General features: G+C 36.7%; 1 protein-coding gene across 4 annotated transcripts in view; it reads right to left on the reverse strand.

Moving 5' to 3' along the window:
• KCNK2 (potassium two pore domain channel subfamily K member 2) overlaps window positions 1-21,204 on the reverse strand; it is a 225,661-nt gene that overhangs the window by 89,537 nt on the left and 114,920 nt on the right. For all 4 annotated transcript variants that reach the window (XM_027565604.1, XM_027565605.1, XM_027565603.1 and 1 more), the window contains exon 3: window positions 9,604-9,721. In XM_027565604.1, coding sequence (XP_027421405.1) covers window positions 9,604-9,721 — 118 coding nt within the window. The remainder of the gene's footprint in view (window positions 1-9,603; window positions 9,722-21,204) is intronic.

Below are 21,204 nucleotides of genomic sequence, written 5' to 3' on the forward strand. Positions count from 1 at the left end.
TCTTTAAGAAAGAATGAACTTTCTTTGTTAACATTAGTAACATAAATAAATGTAACATAAAGTTTAATAATAAAATAAAAATTACCCTAGTAACAAAATTAGTTTTGATTTATTATACTGTCATTCAGTGTACAAACTGTTTTTACATACACGTTTATTTAACCTTCACAACAACTTTGATTGTGAGAAACACTAGCCCTCTTTGATAAAGAAGAAAATTCAGGATAATAGAAGAACTATGATTTGCTTAAAAGAATACAACCCTAGTTAGCAGTAAAGACAAAACCTAAACAACTTCTCTGAAATGAAATCTGATGTTCCTTCTCCTGCATCACTTCTTTAAAAAAATGCGGAGAAATATTTTCATTCTGAGAGATACAATGTAAGTAAAACTACATGAACACATACAGAACTTCATTGACTTGCAGTATAATATTTATTAGGAGGTCATGTCTACATCTGTTTTTTTATGCATCAAATGAAATGTAAACAGAGTTTCTGTTAAGTCATCCACAGGTAGCAGTGAAGTAACCTATTAAAACCTGCATTGTTTGAACAGGAGCTGCTTAAGCAGCTCATGATTTATTCCATACCCTCTCTTTCTTTTTCCTTCTCTTGCTGCTTGCCTTTGGACATTTTTTGTTAGCATCTACAATAAGGGAAACTTAAACTTAGAGAGGAAAGGCACAACGTATCAACCAAACTTGTCCACTTGTCTGTTGTTTTTTCTTTAAAAATAAAGTTATTAGGGAAAGAAGTTTAAGATTAGTAATTAACATGCATTTTTGAGACCTGTGGCACTGAAGAATTGATGCTTTTGAACTGTGGTGCTGGAGAAGACTCTTGAGAGTCCCTTGGACTGCAAGGAGATCTAACCAGTCCATTCTAAAGGAAATCAGTCCTGAATATTCATTGGAAGGACTGATGCTGAAGCTGAAACTACAATACTTTGGCCACCTGACGCAAAGAGCTGACTCACTGGAAAAGACCCTGATGCTGGGAAAGACTGAAGGCAGGAGAAGAAGGGGACAACAGAGAATGAGATGATTGGATGGCATCATCGACTCAATGGACATGAGTTTGAGCAAGCTCCAGGAGTTGGTGATAGACAGGGAGGCCTGGCATGCTGCAGTCCATGGGGTTGCAAAGAGTCAGACACGACTGAGTGACTGAACTGGACTAAACTGAACTGTGACTTTCAAAAGTTCATATGATCAATATTTCCTCCAGTGGTACTTTAGAACCAAAAGATGGCTGCCTGGAATTCTTTTCTGTTTAAAATTAATTATTTGCATTGTACCTTATGTGCACACAAACCACAATAATTACTCATGAACCTTATTTGGCACAGGTACTTCTTTTGCATATATCATGTTATACTTTCAGTATCACATAAATAACAATGCCAATTTCCAAGAGTAAGATTGCACAAGTCTAGAATTTTTTTTTAAAGGATTGGGAAGAAAACAAATATGTAGCATAATTACTAGCTTTAAGTAGACAGGCCCAGACAAATGTTATTACATTCCTTCCCTATCAAATGCAGTACTTGAGACAATTTTAAAAAAATGTTTTTCTGATAATCATCCCACCTATAGTTTTAATCACATTCTGAGCAATACTTGCATATTTAGGGGTCAATCATATGTTCTTTAAAACCTATAATGTATGACAAATGTGCTGCATGTCAGTGGTTGGGAAAGGAGAAAAGACAAGATTAAAAATAGATTCTGTATTTATTCAGGGCATGAACTTCATGACAATTCTTTGCTTCCAACTTTAAGGTAATTTCACAATCACACGATTTAACATTGATTGCTTTCCAGAAGATTAAAAATATGTTAATGCAAACTTTTTGAAAGCTTATTTTGTTGCAGAATATAAGCAATTTCTGCCTTGAACACACCCAAGATATGGATGACTACGATGCTGATACCATATTCCTCTCACTGGCACTTTCAGTTTCTTTTATATCTACACTTGCTTGCTCTGCATTCTGCTACCACAAATAATAATAATAAACACTGCCTCACTCCTGGGAAGACTACATCCATAACACTACTGGATCACTCCTGGGAAGATTACATCCATAATACTCCTTCCAACTAGCATAGCATTCTAAGGACTCAGTGCTCTGAATCAAACCTCTTTGTGGCTGACAAACATACATACCAATATACATAATGAGAAAAGAAGATGACTAATCTATTTCATTATTATTGCTCTAGAGTCTTTAACACTATTTAAGTAAGAATTCTGCTTTACTGTCTATCAAATATAATTTACACTCTGCAAACTTAACTACTGTTCAGAAGGCATTTTTCTTCTCTGAGAAAGAAATGCATTTTAACTTGGAAAATAAACCTATGTGAAGATTTTGAATGGTAGGAACATATATATATATACACACATACATTTCTTGAGACAGGTTTTCCTTTTGTTCATTTTAGTAGATTAGAAGAGAAACAGAGCAGCAATGACCCAAAACAATTTCTTAATTTCAACTTCTGAATTTCAACTGCACAGCATTAGCATTACAGATTTTGGAGAAAGAATAATCTACTTTAACAAACTGGTATAAAGAAAAATGCAAGGAGATTGTGGAGTCAGAGCTGGAAGTCACCTTGCAAGATAATTCACCTTTTAAGCTGCTTGAAAGAAGTTCAGCTTTCCTTTAAAATGGGTTCCCAAAATCCAATATGCAGGTCTCAGAGAATATCCAAGAGACTAGTGAAAGGCCACTGAATTATGGGTATACCAAATAAATACGATAGCACCTAACAACCAAAGCTGCAATGACATCACCCCAGGAAAATGCTGGCTGTCAAATTCTACACCCCACTGCCTCAAGTCTGCTCATTTCCAAGTCCAGTTAGTGGTTTCATGAGATAACAAAATTGTACAGAAAAGCTCTTACAACTTTTTCCTCACCTTTTAAGCTATAGTTTTTGTTGTTGTTGTTGTATGTCTGTTTTTTATCATTTCCAACAGGAAGGTCCTAGATTCCCTGATAAAGATATGCATAAGGCTTTACACTTTTCAATATACTCTTGGCATTTTCAAAATTGACCTTTTCTTTTTATCAGGAATTGTTTGTTTAAACTACTCTCTAGTTTTTTTCTCCCTTTTGTCTACTCAGGTAAGCATTATGCCAAACAGGTGAAACAGGAGCTTGCAGAAAATCTGTGACCATTGTCCTAACAGCGTCAGCAATTCAATAATTCAATCAAGGTATAAGGAAATTGAGAGACTCGGTGGCTGGCTCAAAATACAGAAAAACTAAACATAGAAATTATATACTTGAATCCAATCTCTATAACTCAAGGGGCAGAAAACAAGAGTCCTCTGTAAATACAAGAAACATTACTCCAAGGAAATGTTTTCCATAAGACCTAACATGCTGCTTTGAGATTCTGAAGTTGCTAAAGACCCCAGTGCTATCTTGTTATTCGCATTCTGACACTCAGAGATCATGATGATTCACTGATAAGCTTGGGCAAATCCTGGCTCTGGCATTTCAATTTACTTTCCACTGGGGAAAATTTTATTATATTTTAATGCCTTCTGGGAGCAAAATCACCTTACATCTTATTCTAATCTTTAAATTGACCTCAAAATAGAATACAGTTTTCCATTACATCACTTCTGCCGACAGACTTTCCTAGAGTTTAAGTGATTTCTTATTAGCTTTAAAAGAACTGAAAATTTAAAACATTAAACTTCCCATGGCACCATTCTCAGAGACAAGTGTATTTCCATTCATAAACTCTCTTTTGAAAAAAAAATTTATTGGAATATAGTTGATTTACAATGTTGTGTCAATTTCAAAAAACACTTATACATACACATATATCCACTCTTTCTGCTAGATTATTTTCCCATATGGGCCATTACAGAGTACCGAGTAGAGTTGCCTGAGCTATACAGTAGGTCCTTATTAGTTACCTATTTTATATATGGTAGTGTGTATATCAGAAGGAAATGGCAACCCACTCCAGTGTTCTTGCCTGGAGAATCCCAGGGACGGGGGAGCCTGGTGGGCTGCCGTCTATGGGGTCGCACAGAGTCAGACATGACTGAAGCGACTTAGCAGCTTAGCAGCAGTGTGTATATGTCAGTCCCAAACTCCCAGTGTATCCCTCTCCCCTCCCTTATCCTCTGGTGACTATAAGTTTGTCTTCTACATTCATGACTCTACTTTTGTTTTGTAAATAGTTCATATATACTCTTTTGTTTTAGATCCCCTTCCCCATATAAGCTATCTCATATGCCATCTGTCTTTCTGTGTCTGACTTACTTCACTCAGCATGACAATCTCTATGTTGCTTTCTCTCTTATGGATTAATGCAATAACCTTCGCAATGGCCTTCCTGCTTTCCCTTTTGCCCTCTGAACAGCAACATGAGTCACATTAGGACTCTGCTGAAATTTTTCCTTGGCTTCCCACGGAATTGAGGACATTGTCACAACTATCAGGTCCTAACATGCTCCGGCCCCCGTTCATCTTGCTAACCTTGCTTCTTCTTTGCCATGCTGTGCCCTCTGCCTGAACTCATCTCTGCATTCTTCTCTTCCTGCCTTGGGCTTCCTGGGTGGCTCAGCAGTAAAGAATCCACGTGCCAAGGCTTGCCAATTGCAGGAGGTACAGGTTCGATCCCTGGGTCAAGATCTCCCTGGAGAAGGAGACAGCAACCCACTCCAGTGTTCTTGCCTGGGAAATCCCATGGACAGAAGAGCTTGGTGGGTTACAGTCCATGGGGTTGCAAAGAGTTGGACACGACTGAGCACACACGCATGTATGCTGGTTCCCTGGCTGATTTTGTTTCATCCTTTAATCTTTAGCTTAATCATTACCTGCTCTGAGAGCTCTTGAATCAGTCTGCTCTCGAGCACCTCCCACTCCACTATCGACTCTGCATCCCCCACATGAATTTTTATGGAGCACTTATCACCATTGATAATGGTCTTGTTTTTCAGGGCACTGACTGATTTTGGGTTTCCTCAAAGCCAGGCTCTCCAGGAGGGAGCCTGTTTACCTTGTCTTTCTAGTCTGTCTGAATTAAAGAGTAAACCAACAAATAAAAATTGAGGAAGGAAAACAACTAAAATGAAGCTTCCTAATACAACAACATGTATAAATTTTCGGCCATTTAAAATAAAATCAATTTATTTATTTTAATTGACCATTTTTTAAAACTTCTTTTTCTTCACAGCATTAACTAGCACTGCCTATGAACTGTACTGACCTGCTGCCTAAATATTCACTTCAACAGTCAACGTTTGGACACCTCTCTCTTCATTGCATTACTCCCCAAGGCCTGTTGATTCTTGCATCTAATTATTTCAACCTTTTGTCCTAATCCCATTTCTCAACACCAGCTCCAATCCTCCCAGTCAATACTCTGACTCTTCTGTGGATCACGGTAAAGGCCTCTTAACTATTCCCTCACTGTCTGTCTCCACATATTCTATTCCACACAGATGCATCTTCTAAGGTTACTTTTAACCTATTAACTCGCTTTCCAAAAAAAAAAAAATTCCTTTGTTCTTAGTACAGTAGGTCCAAACTTCTCAAAAATCAAACTATATTCAACTGTGTTCTTCCCATTTGAATCAGTCAATAACATTTCCCACTACCCAGTTAAACAATTCCTCTGGTCTACTTGAATACTACTCTGTCTTAAAAATAAGTCAGGCTCATTCTCTCTTGGTATTTTTGCTTAGCTCTCTCACAGACCAGGAGGCTTTTATTCCCTCCACCAATCTAAACCAAAACATTTTCTTCAAAGCATAGCTCAAACCCAATTCTCTAATTAAGCCTTTTCCTCCTCTTCTAGCCCACATGTTCTTTCCTTTTTCTCTTCTTATAGCACTGAAACAATCATTCCATGTAATATTTGATTCCACAAGACCTATTTCTGTTATTATTCCATTATTTCCTAACCGTAAATTTTATCTCCCAAATTAGATTGCAAACCAAAGCGGTGTTCTTATTTCCTTTTACACTCACAGCAGCAGCAAAAGTAGCATAGATTTCAGTAGGAGCTACTATGTTGACTTGATTTACACAGTCCTAAAGATGATCCCTCCAACTACAAACAACCATTTTGGATGGCCTGTAATTCCTAAACAGGCTTCCCAGGTTGTTTAGTGGTAAAGAATCTGCCTGCAATGCAGGGCGTGCAGGTTCGATCCCTGGGTGAGGAAGATTCCCCTAGAGGAGGAAATGGCAACCCACTCCAGTATTTCTGCCTGGGAAATCCCATGGACAAAGGAGTCTGGTGGGCTACAGTCCATAGTGCTGAAAAAGAACTGGACACGACTGAGCAACTCAACAACAGTTCCTAAACAGATCATACTCTGTTACCCCTAATCTTTCCCACATGAACCCCCGATGACTACAAAGCTCTCATTTTATTAATGCCTTTAATTACCTGAAGTTAAGTGTTAGCTATTCAGTTGTGTCCAATTCTCTGTGACCCCATGGACTGTAGCCTGCCAGGCTCCTCTGTCCCTGGAATTCTCCAGGCAAGAATACTGGTGGGTTGCCAGTATTCTTTCTTTTTCTAGGGAATCTTCCCCATACATTTGCATCAAATACCCTTAAGCCATAGCACCTGGCAGGCTATATGGTAAATGACAATTTGCCTACTGATCTCCCTGACTGGTCTGTGTGCCACTTGGGCCCAAATAATTTACCTCTTATCTTTACAGTGAGAGACAAATCATGTTTTATTATTTACTGAATAAATAAATGAGCAAAAATGTTAGTAACCTGTTTAAGGAATTAAGAATTTAGTGTAATAAGTTATCAATGGAATGTTATGTAATTTCCAACATGCTGTACTTCATCTCATTTAGAATCTCCATCTGTTTTTTAATTCCAAAAATAATTATTAAGCATCCACTATGTGTCAGGTATTGGGGGATACAGAAAAGACTCAAATACACAAAAATCCCAGAACGTGCATCTTACTAGATGACCTAAGCAATGGAGAACAGTGTTTGCTCTGAATTAGTTGGAATCCAGAGAGTATTTCAGGACCGAAGGTTTCTCTATACGGGGATGCTGGCGCTGAGATGATGCCAGCGTGGGCCAAAATGATGGCAGTTTGAATGGGGAGCAGTAGTTAAATTCTAGATCTCCGTTAAAGGCATAGCCAGCAGGATTGACTGATGAACTGGGAGTACGGAATGAGAGAAAAAGAATTGTCGACAACGTACGTTAGCCTGTGCCACTGTAAAATGGAATTTGTGAAGGGTTAGAAGGGTATGGTTTTGGAAAGAGCATGTAGATATATGAAGAGATTCTCTTAAGTTAGACCCTAAATTTTAACGTTCTATTTTATATAACTGAACTTCTCTTGGGCATATTTGTAATGAATAGTAAGGGTCACTTTGACTTCTTAGATAAATTGTCTACACTAAGCAGAAAAATCTGTGCCAGTGTCCGCCAGTGCAGCTCCATGACACACTGCCTGTATCAGACACCCCACAAGAAGCCACTGAGATGGAGTCTCCCAGACCGTCTCAAGTTCATTGTTTAAACAACCAATGCAACGCAGCTTAGTGCTAGAGGTTACAATGTCCTCAGTTTCTAAAAACCACTTCAAAGGTCAGACAATTATTAGCAATATTAATAATTACACTGAATTTTATTAAATAATGACTTGGATATCAAATGGAGACTTATGCAAAAGGCCAAACGTTTATCTTGCCCTAGACCATAAAACTAGTCTAAGGTCAGAGCAGACTGCCTTGACCTTAGAGTAGAAGACCATGGAGTAAATGTCACTGACCTAGAATGACTTAATCAACCTCAGATTAAAGCCTGAGGTAGAACAGTAAGAGATGTGAGCTGTCAGGGAGCTACCTAAACAACCTAAATAATCAGCTACTGTGCTTAATGGCTATAATTTGGGGTAAGGCTGGTAATAATGGTTTATTTTTTTTCATGTGTTGAAGTATATGTCTGCAAAACTTACTGAATTTGGGATTCAAAAAATGAGACTGTTTATAAACACAGGATGCAACAGTAAGTCTGTATAATGACTAAGTCTCTTGGAGAATAATTTAGTGGTGGTCACGATGAGCTATAACGTGGACTTTTTGAGTTTTCACTGGGCAGAAACAAACCCTTCCCACTCTGTCTGTGAGCTTTTTTTTTTCCTTCCAGACTCTAAGTAGTTTACCCAATAAACAGTTATTTCCATAGTAGAAATGGCCAAGCCGTCTAAGCTCCATAGTTAACCTATTATTATGGTTAGAAATCAAGGTTGCCATTCTTCCAGATTTTCACAGCCACACAACTTTTGACCTAGCCGATGGAAATGTCAGAGTAAACATAGGTCTTTGACCTCTTAACGAAGGCAAACATCGACATGCTAAGGTATTTATTTCACTGGCAAGTGATTCAGCACAAAAAGGCATTACGGTGGATCCGCGTAATGACAGGACACTACAAATTCCTCTCAAAGGAAAATTTAAGCAAGAGTTCATCCATAAACTGTCCATGTTCTCTTATTCAGGACTTTGACAGAAGTACTCATTTGAAAACTGTAGGCACTTCATAATCTACCAATGGCAAACAATAAAATTAAAGCCTTTAGAAAATTAATTCACGTGCCCAAATCAGAGGTCGGGCTCATGAGACGAAATCTCATCACAAGCATATGTGCAAGAGGAGAATTCCTTTTGCACACATATTTTCGGCATAATTGTGATGAGTCCATTTTCTTCCCTTCATTGAAAATTATGCTTTAAACCTACCTCCTTCTATGAAATAAGATAGCTGTAACCCCTCCCAATTCTCACAGCATGGCAAGCATAGCTTTCACTATGGGGTCTGTGTTTATATCCTCGGAATATTTCTTGGGCACTGAAGAATAACAGAAAAGAAGTTGCCTACATGTACCCATTCTGCTGCCTAGGGGTTGCTGAGTGGATGCAGTCAGTCCCAAAAAAGAGACCATGTTCCACTTTCAAACACTATGACATTCAATGTGATGAAAAGATAAAAGGTCAAGGGCTTAACGTTTCATTCTTTTTGTAATCCTCATATTTCACTGTTAATTTTTTACAGATTTGTGTTACTGGAAAAACATAATGCATAAAAAGGTCTGAAGCAATCATAATAGACAACCACATAAGAATAGAACAATCTGCTAAAATGTAGAGTTAAATTTTATAAGTTGAAGAAAGTGATATCCAATAAGAACTTCATGAAAAGAATGTCAAAACTGTACTCAAATCATTTCTTTCTGTACTAAAGAATCAAAGATGCAGGACAATTTTAAACTACTTGTTTGTCCCCTCTACCAAAATCATCATTTCAAGCCATTTCTTGATGTTCTTGTCCATTAGTCAAAGGACTCAACTGAACTGCTCCCGAGTTTTGGGTGGATTTTAAACAACTCGGTATTCTGAATCAGTAATTCATTTTCATCATTCCTTTGTTCAAACTCTCTTTTCAAAATCAATTTACTAGACTCTAGTTTTCTACCTCGAGAAGACCATTTTGACCAACTGTAAAAAAATTCAAACAAATGAATTTTAACTCACAAGCTGTACCAAAATTAAACAACAAAATAAGTTGTCTCCTACCTATGGTTGTAATAACAGTGCCAGCAAAGAAGAAGGAACTTCCCAAATCCCAGTGACTGATTTGATTGGAGGTGTTTCCTAAAGGTATAATCCCTGCATTTATTGCTGCCACTATTTGCTGCAAGTTTAAAAAGAAATGTATCAGTACACATGAATCACATGGAGACATCAAACAGCAAATATTCCCCCCAGACAACCCATTAGTCAAAAAGCATCAACTCTAAGGTCTACCCTTCCATTTAAAGTATACACTACAGATTAAAACTTTACACTGAAGAACTGAATACATTAAATTATAAGAAAAGTATATTTGACATCAAGAGAATGGATCTGCATAAAGTTTATCATATAGTGTTATGATATGCATTCATAATGTCATCTGGTACCACTGTTAGAAATTTATTTGAATTAACAACTAAATATAGCAATAATTTTAATAAGCACCACCGAGTTAAAAATATCAGATTGCCAACTACAATTTAAGTAGTATATAATAGCTTCATCAAAAAAAAAAGTTTTTCTAAAATGCTAGTCATTTTGAATGGTAAATATAAGTATCCAATCCTGGATTGTGTACAACAGTATAGAGTATAAAATCAGTTGTTGTTGTTCAATCGCTAAATCGTGTCTGACACTGCAGCCTCAGGGACTACAGTGTGCCAGGCTTCCTGTCCTTCACCATCTCCTGGAGTTTGCTCAAACTCATGATAAAATCAGTAAGGTCCGACAGTACAGGCTAAGACGACAAGGAACAGGCAACTGCCCTTCACCATCAAGCGTAAGTCAATCCATTGATATCGAGATTCTTAGAATCTCTACAGATTTTTGTAAATTCTATGACTGTGCACATCACCGATGACTTGTAAATGACAGTCAACAATATTCATACAAGAATACTAGAATCTAGATGCTGCCTTGAGTAGTAATACTGGGAGACAGACAGAAAGATGATATTATAATCCCTTCTCAATCATCAGATGTTAGGGAGGGAAGACAGAGCTCCAGAAACACAAACACAGAAGAGAATAAGGAGAAAATGATTGTGAAAGAGATAAATACAGATTGTGGCAAAAGACGTTTCTGTTGGAAATATAGTTTTTAAATATTTATCACACAATTTCCAGACTTTAAAATTGGAAGGAACTTCATTTGATAGGCAAGGAAATTAAAGACCTAGAGAGGTAAAGTGACTTGTTTAAAGTCATACAGTTTATTGGCAAATGGATAAAAACTACACTGGGAAAATGGATGTACTACCCAAAGAACTTACTGTCAGATGTAGAAGAGCAGATAATCTCAAGCTGAAATGCAATATAAAATTTCATTTGTCTGACTTGTCTTAATCTATAGGTTGAAACGTCAAGAGTTAATTGAATTGTAAGCTTTTATTTACTTTAACAACAGTATGTATTCACTGTTTAAAAAGTTTAGGAAAATACAGAAAGGAATAAAGAAGATAATACAAATTACTCACAATTCCAGAATTGAGAGACAACTACAGTTAATGTATTAAGGTGTCTACTCCAGGCATTCTGTTATACATTCTACATAGCCAGCCTTACGCACTATATGAAATGTATTCTCTATTTTTATTTAATATTATTCTACATGTGGTTTTCCTTGCAATTACCACATTTACTTAATCACTGCCATATATGTAGACATACATGCTGTTCTAAAATTTGTTGAATTATAAAAACTGCTGTTATGAACATATTTGTGTATAAATATTTTTTTCATTTCTGAATATTTTTGTGGAAGAGATTACTAGAAATAAATTTGCCACATTGAAGATTATGAATATTTTAAAGCACTTGATATATAGTAGCAAGTAGCTATCCAAGAAGGCAGTTACAATTTATAATTGCCCCCACAGCAATTTACAAATGCAATTTACCTCTAATATTAATAATCTATCTTGACCGAACTGATAGGAATCGTTTACATTTATACGTCCTTTATTGTGAGCGAAGTTGAGTGCTAATGGTTCCTTTAACATATACTAAATGCACATGAATATACATATGTGCACATATATGCATAGCACACAAAGAAGCTAGTTTTGAGATCACTGATTTAGTTTATCCGACTCTCTACTATGAATACAATATCAGATAAGCAGGTCTCCTTAAAAATATTGAAAAATATTTTTTGCAGCTACTAACCTACTATTCTCACATAAACTTTAGAAGTATTTAGTTAAATTTTATAGAAATTTTCATGTTCACAGGTTTAAAATATTTTTGCTGTTTAGATATATGTGTAATCTATAAATTAAGTAAGGAAAATGAATACGACTATGATAATGAAACTTCCCATCAAATAACATGGTGTGAATCTTCAATTACTGAATCTTCTTTCATATTCTAAAATAGAGCATTTTTTATTATACTTCACATAGACCTGTAAGGCTATTTTTAGATATTTTACTTTTTTATATTTTAAATTACAATTGGTTATTGCTATTGTACAGACAAATACAGGCTTCCCAGGTGGTTCAGTGGTAAAGAAACTGCCTCCCAACGCAGGAGACTTGGGTTCAATCCCTTTGTCGGGAAGATCCCTGGAGAAGGACATGGCCCCCCACTCCAGTATTCTTGCCTGGGGAATCCCAGGGACAGAGGGGCCTGGCGGGCTATTGTCATAGAGTCACAAAGAGTGGGACAACCTGAGTGACTGAGCATGCACACAAACACAAATATATATTTCCCTTCTCTGAGCCAGCAACTCTCAGATTTTTTATCTCAAAAACAATTACAGTCTCAAAAAATATTGCAGACATCCAGGAACATAGGAATGTGAGTTACAACTATTGATACTTGCATTTTTGGTTGAATTTCTAACTTTCAAATGTTTTGATTAATTCACATAAAAATAACAATGTGTTAACACATTTTTATGAAAAAGAATTATGTTTTCCAAAACAAAGATTTAGTGAGAAGACAGGCATTGTTTTAGGATTTTATAAATCTCTGAAGTGCCAGGCTTAATATAAAACAGTTACACTCTAATATATGCTTCTGCATCCAATCTGGAAAACAATATGGCAATTCCTCAAAAAATTAAAAACAGAACTACCATATAATCCAGCAGTTCTACTTCTTGGTATTTATTCATAAAACAAGAAAAACACTAATTCAAAAAGATACATGGACTTCTATGTTCAATTCAACATTATTTACAATAGTCAAGATACGGAAGCAACCTAAGGGCCCATCAATAGACAAATGGATACATGTACAATGGAATATTACTCAGCCATCAAAAAGAGTGAAATCTTGCCATGAATGGACCTAGAGGGTATTATGCTAAGTGAAATTAGTCAGAAAGAAAGAAAAATACCGTATGATTTCACTTATATATGAAATCTGAAAAATAAAGCAAAACATAAACAAAAGCATAGATACAAAGGACAAACTAGTGGTTGTTAGAGGGGGAAGGGCAGGGAGCTGAGTGAAGTAAATGAAGGGGACTAAGAGTACAAACTTCCTTATAAAATAAATAAGTCACCAGGATGTAATATACAGCAAAAACTTCCTTATAAAATCAATGTCACAAGGATGTAATATATAGCAAAAGGAATATAGTCAGTAACACTCTAATAATTTTGTATAGAACAGGAGGTTACTAGATTTATCAGGATGATTATTCTGTAATATATTTAAATGTTGAATCATTATGATTTACAACTGAAATGAATATAATATTGTATGTTAACTGTACTTTAATTAAAAAGTATATCTTCAACATATTCATTTATTCAAAAATATTTACCAATTGTTTATGGTGCTAGGCAATGGGGAGACAACAGGGAAGTAAAAACATGGGTGATATAATTGAAAAAAGATAAGACATGTCTTGTGATTCCACTTAATTAAGTAAAATTAATTATTTTATTCCCTAGAAGCCAGCTAAGTCCTCCAACAGCTGACAATATAACATCCATAGCCAGCATCATCATTTTAGTTTATTCTTTTGCTTGTCGATGACAAGGTTCGCAGCATCACCCAGACAGTTGGATAAGTTCCACAAATTATTTAAATCCAAAAGAAGCATATGTAGACTTAGAGACAGTAATGTCTGGCAATGTGTGGGTTGTAAATAGTTATCACAGAGCTGTGATTATTGCAACAGAAGCTTTAGATGGAACCAGGAACATGTCAAATCACTGTGAGAATGAGTCTACCATGAGGTCCTTTCTCTGAAATATTCTGATAAATTTATTTTATCTATTTGTACAAGGTCCCTTGGTCAACATCCAAAGGATATCAGATGCCCTTGGTGAGGGCACTGACACAGACCTAAGAGACTCTGTAATTTCAATGTCAGTTCGGGCCATCAGAGCACTTAACAAATGCCTTTCTGAGAAGTGTTCCTGTATGTGCCATATTATGTGATTAAAGCAACAATCACCTCATGTACAATAAAAACTCACTTTTCCACTAAAGACAACTTTTATGAACAACCATATTGACAATTTATGAATAAGCTGTATTTTTTAGGTTAGGGTAAAGGAAATGTAGGACCCTCTGCATTTAATCCTAACATATTATTACCTGAAGTATTGATTAAGAGAGGACTTCCAAACATAAAACCTACAATAGAAATAGTATAAAATAATCTTCAATGGATTCACACTCAATTTTGCTTTTCAGCTCATCTACAATCATAGAACGTGCATTAAGGAAAGGCAGTTGTATTAAATATATATATATATATATATACCCACAAAGCTACAAAAAAATTGTACAAATCTAACAAAGTAAATATATATGTATAGCGAAAAAAAATGAAAGGCAGTTGCATACATGATTCTATTCAAGAATAAGAAATTAAACTTAAGAAACAGAGCTCTGAGAGGCTTATACTCCTAGAGTTGATAAAGGTAATTGCTCTTAAAAGTAATTATTAAAAAAACCTTGGTTTCCATGACAATGGTGGCTTTAGAATCAAAGTTCACTGAGTTCTAATGGGAATTTGTGCATTTTTGAATTGTACTGTTTATGTCTCAATGTCATCTGGCATTTTGGAACTATATTGAGCTTTAACAGCAAACCATGCTGACACACTTATTTGTAAGAGACTAGTATAGGTTTCAGAGAAGGCAATGGCACCCCACTCCAGTACTCTTGCCTAGAAAATCCCATGGACGGAGGAGCCTGGTGGGCTGCAGTCCATGGGGTTGCTAAGAGTCGGACACGACTGAGCGACTTCACGTTGACTTTTCACTTTCATGCATTGGAGGAGGAAATGGCAACCCACTCCAGTGTTCTTGCCTGGAGAATCCCAGGGACGGGGGAGCCTGGTGGGCTGCCGTCTACGGGGTCGCACAGAGTTGGACACGACTGAAGCGACTTAGCAGCAGCAGCAGTATAGGTTTGCAACTCAAGGCAATCGATGACAATCATGAAAATGTTCCTGGGAGTCCAATGCCCAGGAATAATTTTCTCATGTGTATTAAAGTACTTGACTAGCTTTAAGGAATAGCTATTAGAAAGTAAGCAACCCCAGGGAAGGCCTGAAGAACACACTGTTTTCAGAGTAGGTTATATTGTGAATCTTAAAATACAATTTCTGATTTCATGTTTTTTTCTCCTTTGCTCAGATGCTCAGATGTTCATGTTTACCAGAACAATACAGATTGTTCTGAAAGCCTACTACAGATTCCTCCCCTGTTAATATTATAATCAAGATGTCACTAAAATATGCTATTACACCTATAATCCTAAAAGTAGGGTCACGCTAGTAATCTGAAAATTTGAAGTGATACAAGAATTTCAAACTGCAGGTACAAGGCACTGGCATCTAATTGGGCAACAGCAATGATGTACGGGGCTTCCCCAGTGCCTCAGCAGTAAAGAATCTGTTTGCAAGGCAGGAGATGCAGATTCAATCCCTGGGTTGGGAAGATCCCCTAGAGGAGGGCATGGCAACCCACTCCAGTATTCTTGCCTGGAAAATTCCACAAACAGAAGAGCCTGACAGGCTGCCGCCTATAGAGTTACAAAGAGTCAGACGTGACTGAAGCAACGGAGCACACAGGCACAATGATGTCCAGGAACTGGTTCAGTGACAGCTTCTTTTAACTGATATTTAAGACTGATCTCACATTTTCTCCTCTGAAAAAGAACATTATTTCTTCTACTCAACTGATATAATAGCTAAATCCAACTAGAGTTATACTGACATCTGTATAATGACAAAGTTCCTCAAAGAGGAACAAATACTCTCTTGCCAAATTTCTGTAAGACACAATTTTATACCTTTTTGGTCACTATATCTTTGTGGGGGAACTAATTTCACCCTGAGGAGGCTCTTCTTTAGGAAAGAAGTCAAATCACACATCTGACCATTTCACACACGTCTGACCACTTCAACCATGTAAACAAGACCATTTTGAAAGACTTGAAGATGCATAATGAGGAAAGCAAAATAATTATGTTCTCATTGCCAAATGACTTTGTGGGAAGATATTATGTAGGTATCATTGCTATTTATTGTTATGCTACAAAAAACAATCATCATCCATCAATAATATGCAACGATGCTTGAGAACTTTTGCCAAAGGCTACAGGACCCTTTTTAATTTCATGGCTGCAGTCACCATCTGCAGTGATTTTGGAACCCAAAAAAATAAAGTCTGACACTGTTTCCCCAACCTAGATAGCATATTTAAAAGCAGAGACATTACTTTGCCAACAAAGGTCCGTCTAGTCAAGGCTATGGTTTTTCCAGTAGTAATGTATGGATGTGAGAGTTGGACTGTGAAGAAAGCTGAGCGCTGAAGAATTGATGCTATTGAACTGTGGTGTTGGAGAAGACTCTTGAGAGTCCCTTGGACTGCAAGGAGATCCAACCAGTCCATTCCAAAGGAGATCAGCCCTGGGTGTTCATTGGAAGGAATGATGCTAAAGCTGAAACTCCAGTACTTTGGCCACCTCATTCGAAGAGTTGACTCATTGGAAAAGACTCTGATTCTGGGAGGGATTGGGGGCAGGAGGAAAAGGGGATGACAGAGGATGAGATGGCTGGATGGAGTCACCGACTCGATGGATGTGAGTTTGAGTGAACTCCGGGAGTTAGTGATGGACAGGGAGGCCTGGCGTGCTGCAATTCATGGGGTTGCAAAGAGTCGGACACGACTGACCAACTGAACTGAACTGAACTGAACTGAGAGGATCCTTATGCTCACCCCTAACCTTCTGGCTATGTACCAATATACCATGATTACCTAATATCAGATGATGTGAGCTGCTTTGGAACCAGAAAGTGAAAGTGAAAGTCACTCAGTCGTGTCCGACTCTTTGCCACCCCATAGACTATACAGTCCATGGAATTCTCCAGCAAGAATACTGGAGTGGGTAGCCTTTCCCTTCTCCAGGGGATCTTCCCAACCCAGGGATCAAACCCAGGTCTCCCGCATTGCAGGCAGATTCTTTACCAGCTGAGCCACAAGGGAAGCCCAAGAATACTGGACTGGGTAGCCTATCCCTACTTCAGGGGAACTTCCCGACCCAGGAATTAAACTGGAGTCTCCTGCATTCCATATGGATTCTTCACCAACTGAGCTATCAGGGAAGCCCCAGATAGAACCAGAGTATCTCAAAATGGCCTTTACTCTTCCGGACTCAGCATTTAGATGCAACACTGGGAGATCCTAGGTAACCTCAATCGGCATTTTTTAATCAATGAATAATAACATTTGTTTGTCCATTTCCTAGGCGCTTTTTGGAAAATCTTTATTAGCCATAAATATCTGTCTTAAATGTTATTTATAGACAACTGTTGCATAAGAAACTTCTATTCTAATGTCAGTGATAGGTTGTAGTCTTAATCACTGGGGCTGCTTTCCGGGCCATTCTACAAACTAAATCAGGTTCAGCCAAGAAGTTACATTCTAGGGTTTCATTGCAAGTTTACATACAAAGGCAACCCATGATATCCTTTGTACCACTGGAAAAATCCCCAGAAACCAAACTCATCTTCTTCGACTTGGGTCCTTTCTTGGTCTTCTGGAAAGTTAAACAGTGCCACAGGCTTCCTTGCCTGAGATATTTCTGTCAGAATGTCAATTGAGATAGTTGACAATCCAACAAGGAATCAAACAACTTTCTGAAAACCTTACGGCATTAGCACACAGCTCCATAAAAACATTCCAGCAGTAGCTCTAAGCTAATGACAATACTGATTAAACTACACCAAATGGCCAATATCCAAGCACTTTTTGATCTATCAAATGACAATTTAATAATAGCATACAACAGAATGGTATATATGTTTTCATTAAGAGTTTATAACATGATAAATTTCATTGAGCCTAATACTTGTGTTGAGTGTTTAGTTGCTAAGTCATGTCCGACTCTTTGCCACTCTTTGGACCGTAGCTCCCCAGGCTCTTCTGTCCATGGGATTTCCCAGGCAAGAATACTGGAGTGGGTTGTCATTTCCTTCTCCAGAGGATCATCCTGACCCAGGGATCAAACTCACATCTCCTGAGTCTCCTGCACTGCAGGCAGATTCTTTACCCACTGAGCCATCATACTGCAGAATTAAAGCTAACTCTAATAAGCAGGAAACTATTAACAGCAAATTAATCTAGTATGGTCTTGCATATAGTCCTACTGTGAAGGATATGTATGTGTTAGCTTAAGAAGAATTCTATATGGTTGAGAATGCTATTCTGAGAAAATATGAACTAACCACTGCATCCTTATTGGAAATTCACGTTATGTCCAACTTTTGCACACATCTCAGAAATCAGGTGATATTATCTACTATTTAAGATGATAACATTTGCTATCAGTAAATGTGTATATTCATCTTTTGACATCAAATATTTCATACTACATGTACAATTCTAACCTCTGGTTTAATAAATGAACCTGAAACACATTATGTAACTTATTTCCTAACAAAAATCAGTCAAGATAAAAAAAATTCTATAGTTACATAAAGATGACATTTTTTTCCTTTTTTTTTTTCCCTGTCTAGGATAATTAGAGGCACCTACATAAATTCAAAAAAGAAACATAAATTTCAAAATTATATATCACAATTAAATGAACTGTTTTAAGTATTGGCAAAGGTCAGATTTCTAAATCTAACATCAACATTTTTATTTTTAAAAGATATATTTCTGATCTTATATGCAGAAAAAAGATGGAGTAGAACATTTGCATATTTCATACAGAACACAGGTGATTACATCATTCTATATTTAGAGTCTGGTAAAGGAGGAAGTTTTCAAGGTCTCCCCAGAGTATATCTTTTAAGTCAGAAAGGTAATATGCAGTACTGTTTTTAATCTTTTGTCTTTGTTGGACACAATTTGAGTCAAAACACATTTCCTATTATCTTAAAAAGGCTTTCAAAGCCCTTAGAATGTGTTTCCACACAATGCATGACCTAAGTTTAACCACACATTAATTAGAAACTTCTTGTAAAGAAGAGTCCTTTCTGTAAAAAACGCAAAAAGCTTAATTCTTAATGCTTAGAAAGGATAGTATTACCTACAGAAAGCAATTTCCACATACCAGATTTTAGAAAGCACCTCTAAAAGTAAACATCTGGCTTACCTTCCCAAGACTTTTTCTTTCTATTTAAGGATTATGCCATTGCATGTCAAAGCTATTTTTATACACACTAATGAAGTGTACAGCTTTTTTCTTGTTCTTTTGTAAGTGTAAATTTATTTCCTATTAGTAGAAACAAAAGCTTAAAGTCCAAAGTAGGAAACAGCAGAAAGCTGGAGGTGGATGTTATCAACAGGGCCAGAAGCAAGAGGCACATCACAGGGTATGAGGGTCGCCTTCCCTGTTTTATCCACTCTGGAAGCTGTTTTTAAATCATACAAGTTATAGATATATATACATTTGTGTATATACAATATTGAACATTTGGAAAAATAAGAATTAAAATGTTCACTCACTGTCCCTGAAAACGCTTTTTTTTTTTACAACATGCATATATTCAATTTTTGGTTTTAATAGTTGTCATAATTAATGTGCTTTCAAGTTTTCATCTAATATAAGCATGTTCCAAGGCATTTTGAAGTCATCAAAATCTCACTGAGTAGCTACATACTAATCTTCTATCATTAAATGAATTTGTATAACAGAATCCAAGTTCAGGTGATCATTTGAAAGATGATTATAGAGATGATTTATACATCAGACAAGGATCAAACTGGAAACACTGAAATTGTGCTGTTCTTTTAATCCTGCATGAAATGACACTGTGATATAGAAACAATAAAACATGGCCAAGATCTGAGTCCTTGTAACTCTGAAAGAGCCAAAAAAAATACATGTACAAGCAAGCAGACTGAAACCTGCATTTCCCCAGCTGTGCATTTTTCCATGAACTTTCCTACATTCCATATTATGGTCCATTAATATTCTATCAGAATGTTAATCTCTGTCTATCTGTCCCTTTCCACCTCACCTCAGCATAAATTGCGGGGGGCGGGGGGGTTGGTTAATGGAAGAAAAGGAAAATTTGGAGAGAGGAGAGGGAGCAAGAAGTCAGAAAGAAACAAAAGAACAAGTAGAAAAGAAAAAGATAAAGGCTGTTCAGTTAACAAAAAGACAGGTCTAGAAGAATAAGATAGGAACTTAATACAAGTCATTGTCACACTCTGTCTAGGAAGTTCTTTTGAAAGAGGTTATCCTTAAAATAAGATTTGGGTAGGTGGAAGAGTGAGATCAAGGAGACACAGCACCAGGCAATATTTTTACACCAGTTTGCCCAAGGCACACCACCAACCAGCATTTATTCATGCTCTGTTTTTAAAGCCTGAAGTTCTAAACTGATGGAAAAAAATAGTCCAAGATGGAACAAAGGCAGTTTTACTCCGTCAATTACACACATCCATAGAATTCCCAAATTTGGAGATTCTGTTGGCCTTTTCCACAGAATGTCACAGGCTTCCACTTATTTGATTTTCCATCACACTTAAGCATAGATTTCCATAATAAATACCAGTTTAAACAAAAACGTGCTTAACACCTACACAAAATTGATGCCAGGGGAAATAGTTAGGGAAGCTATTCAGGTTTTCACAGAAAGGCAACCTCTTTTTCATAATACATTTTAAAAACAAGTGAATTTTTCCTGCCCTTCCTGAATATGTAAGTAAAACATCATGACAAGGATTGAAAATCTTAAGGTGTATGTACACCTGCAGAGTCAACAAAGTAAGTAGTTAACCCAGTTTGTGTTAAAGTAAACCAAAATTCCCACACCACAAAACAGTCATCTGTAAAGGAAAAATATCACAATACTAAAACATTCCAATAATATTCTGATAATCAGTCCCTATGTTTCAGGCACCACAAAGTTCATGGATTTCTCACTTCAACTGAACTGACTCATTGCCATTAATAAGCCTACAAGAAATGTCTATGCTTTCAAGATCCAGGTAAAACTTCTTAACACATCGCAGAGTAGATTTACGAATGACTTGCTAACATTATGCAGAGAATAGGAAGTTTTGCAAAACTGCTTAATGTGTTAATATGTCTGGGCTCTTAATGTCACAAAATCAAGTCAGAAAAAACATAATATATGAATAACTTCCCAAAATGTAGTGATTCATACTTA

This window comes from Bos indicus x Bos taurus, chromosome 16 (assembly GCF_003369695.1).
Source record: "Bos indicus x Bos taurus breed Angus x Brahman F1 hybrid chromosome 16, Bos_hybrid_MaternalHap_v2.0, whole genome shotgun sequence".
NCBI classification, from domain to species: domain Eukaryota; kingdom Metazoa; phylum Chordata; class Mammalia; order Artiodactyla; family Bovidae; genus Bos; species Bos indicus x Bos taurus.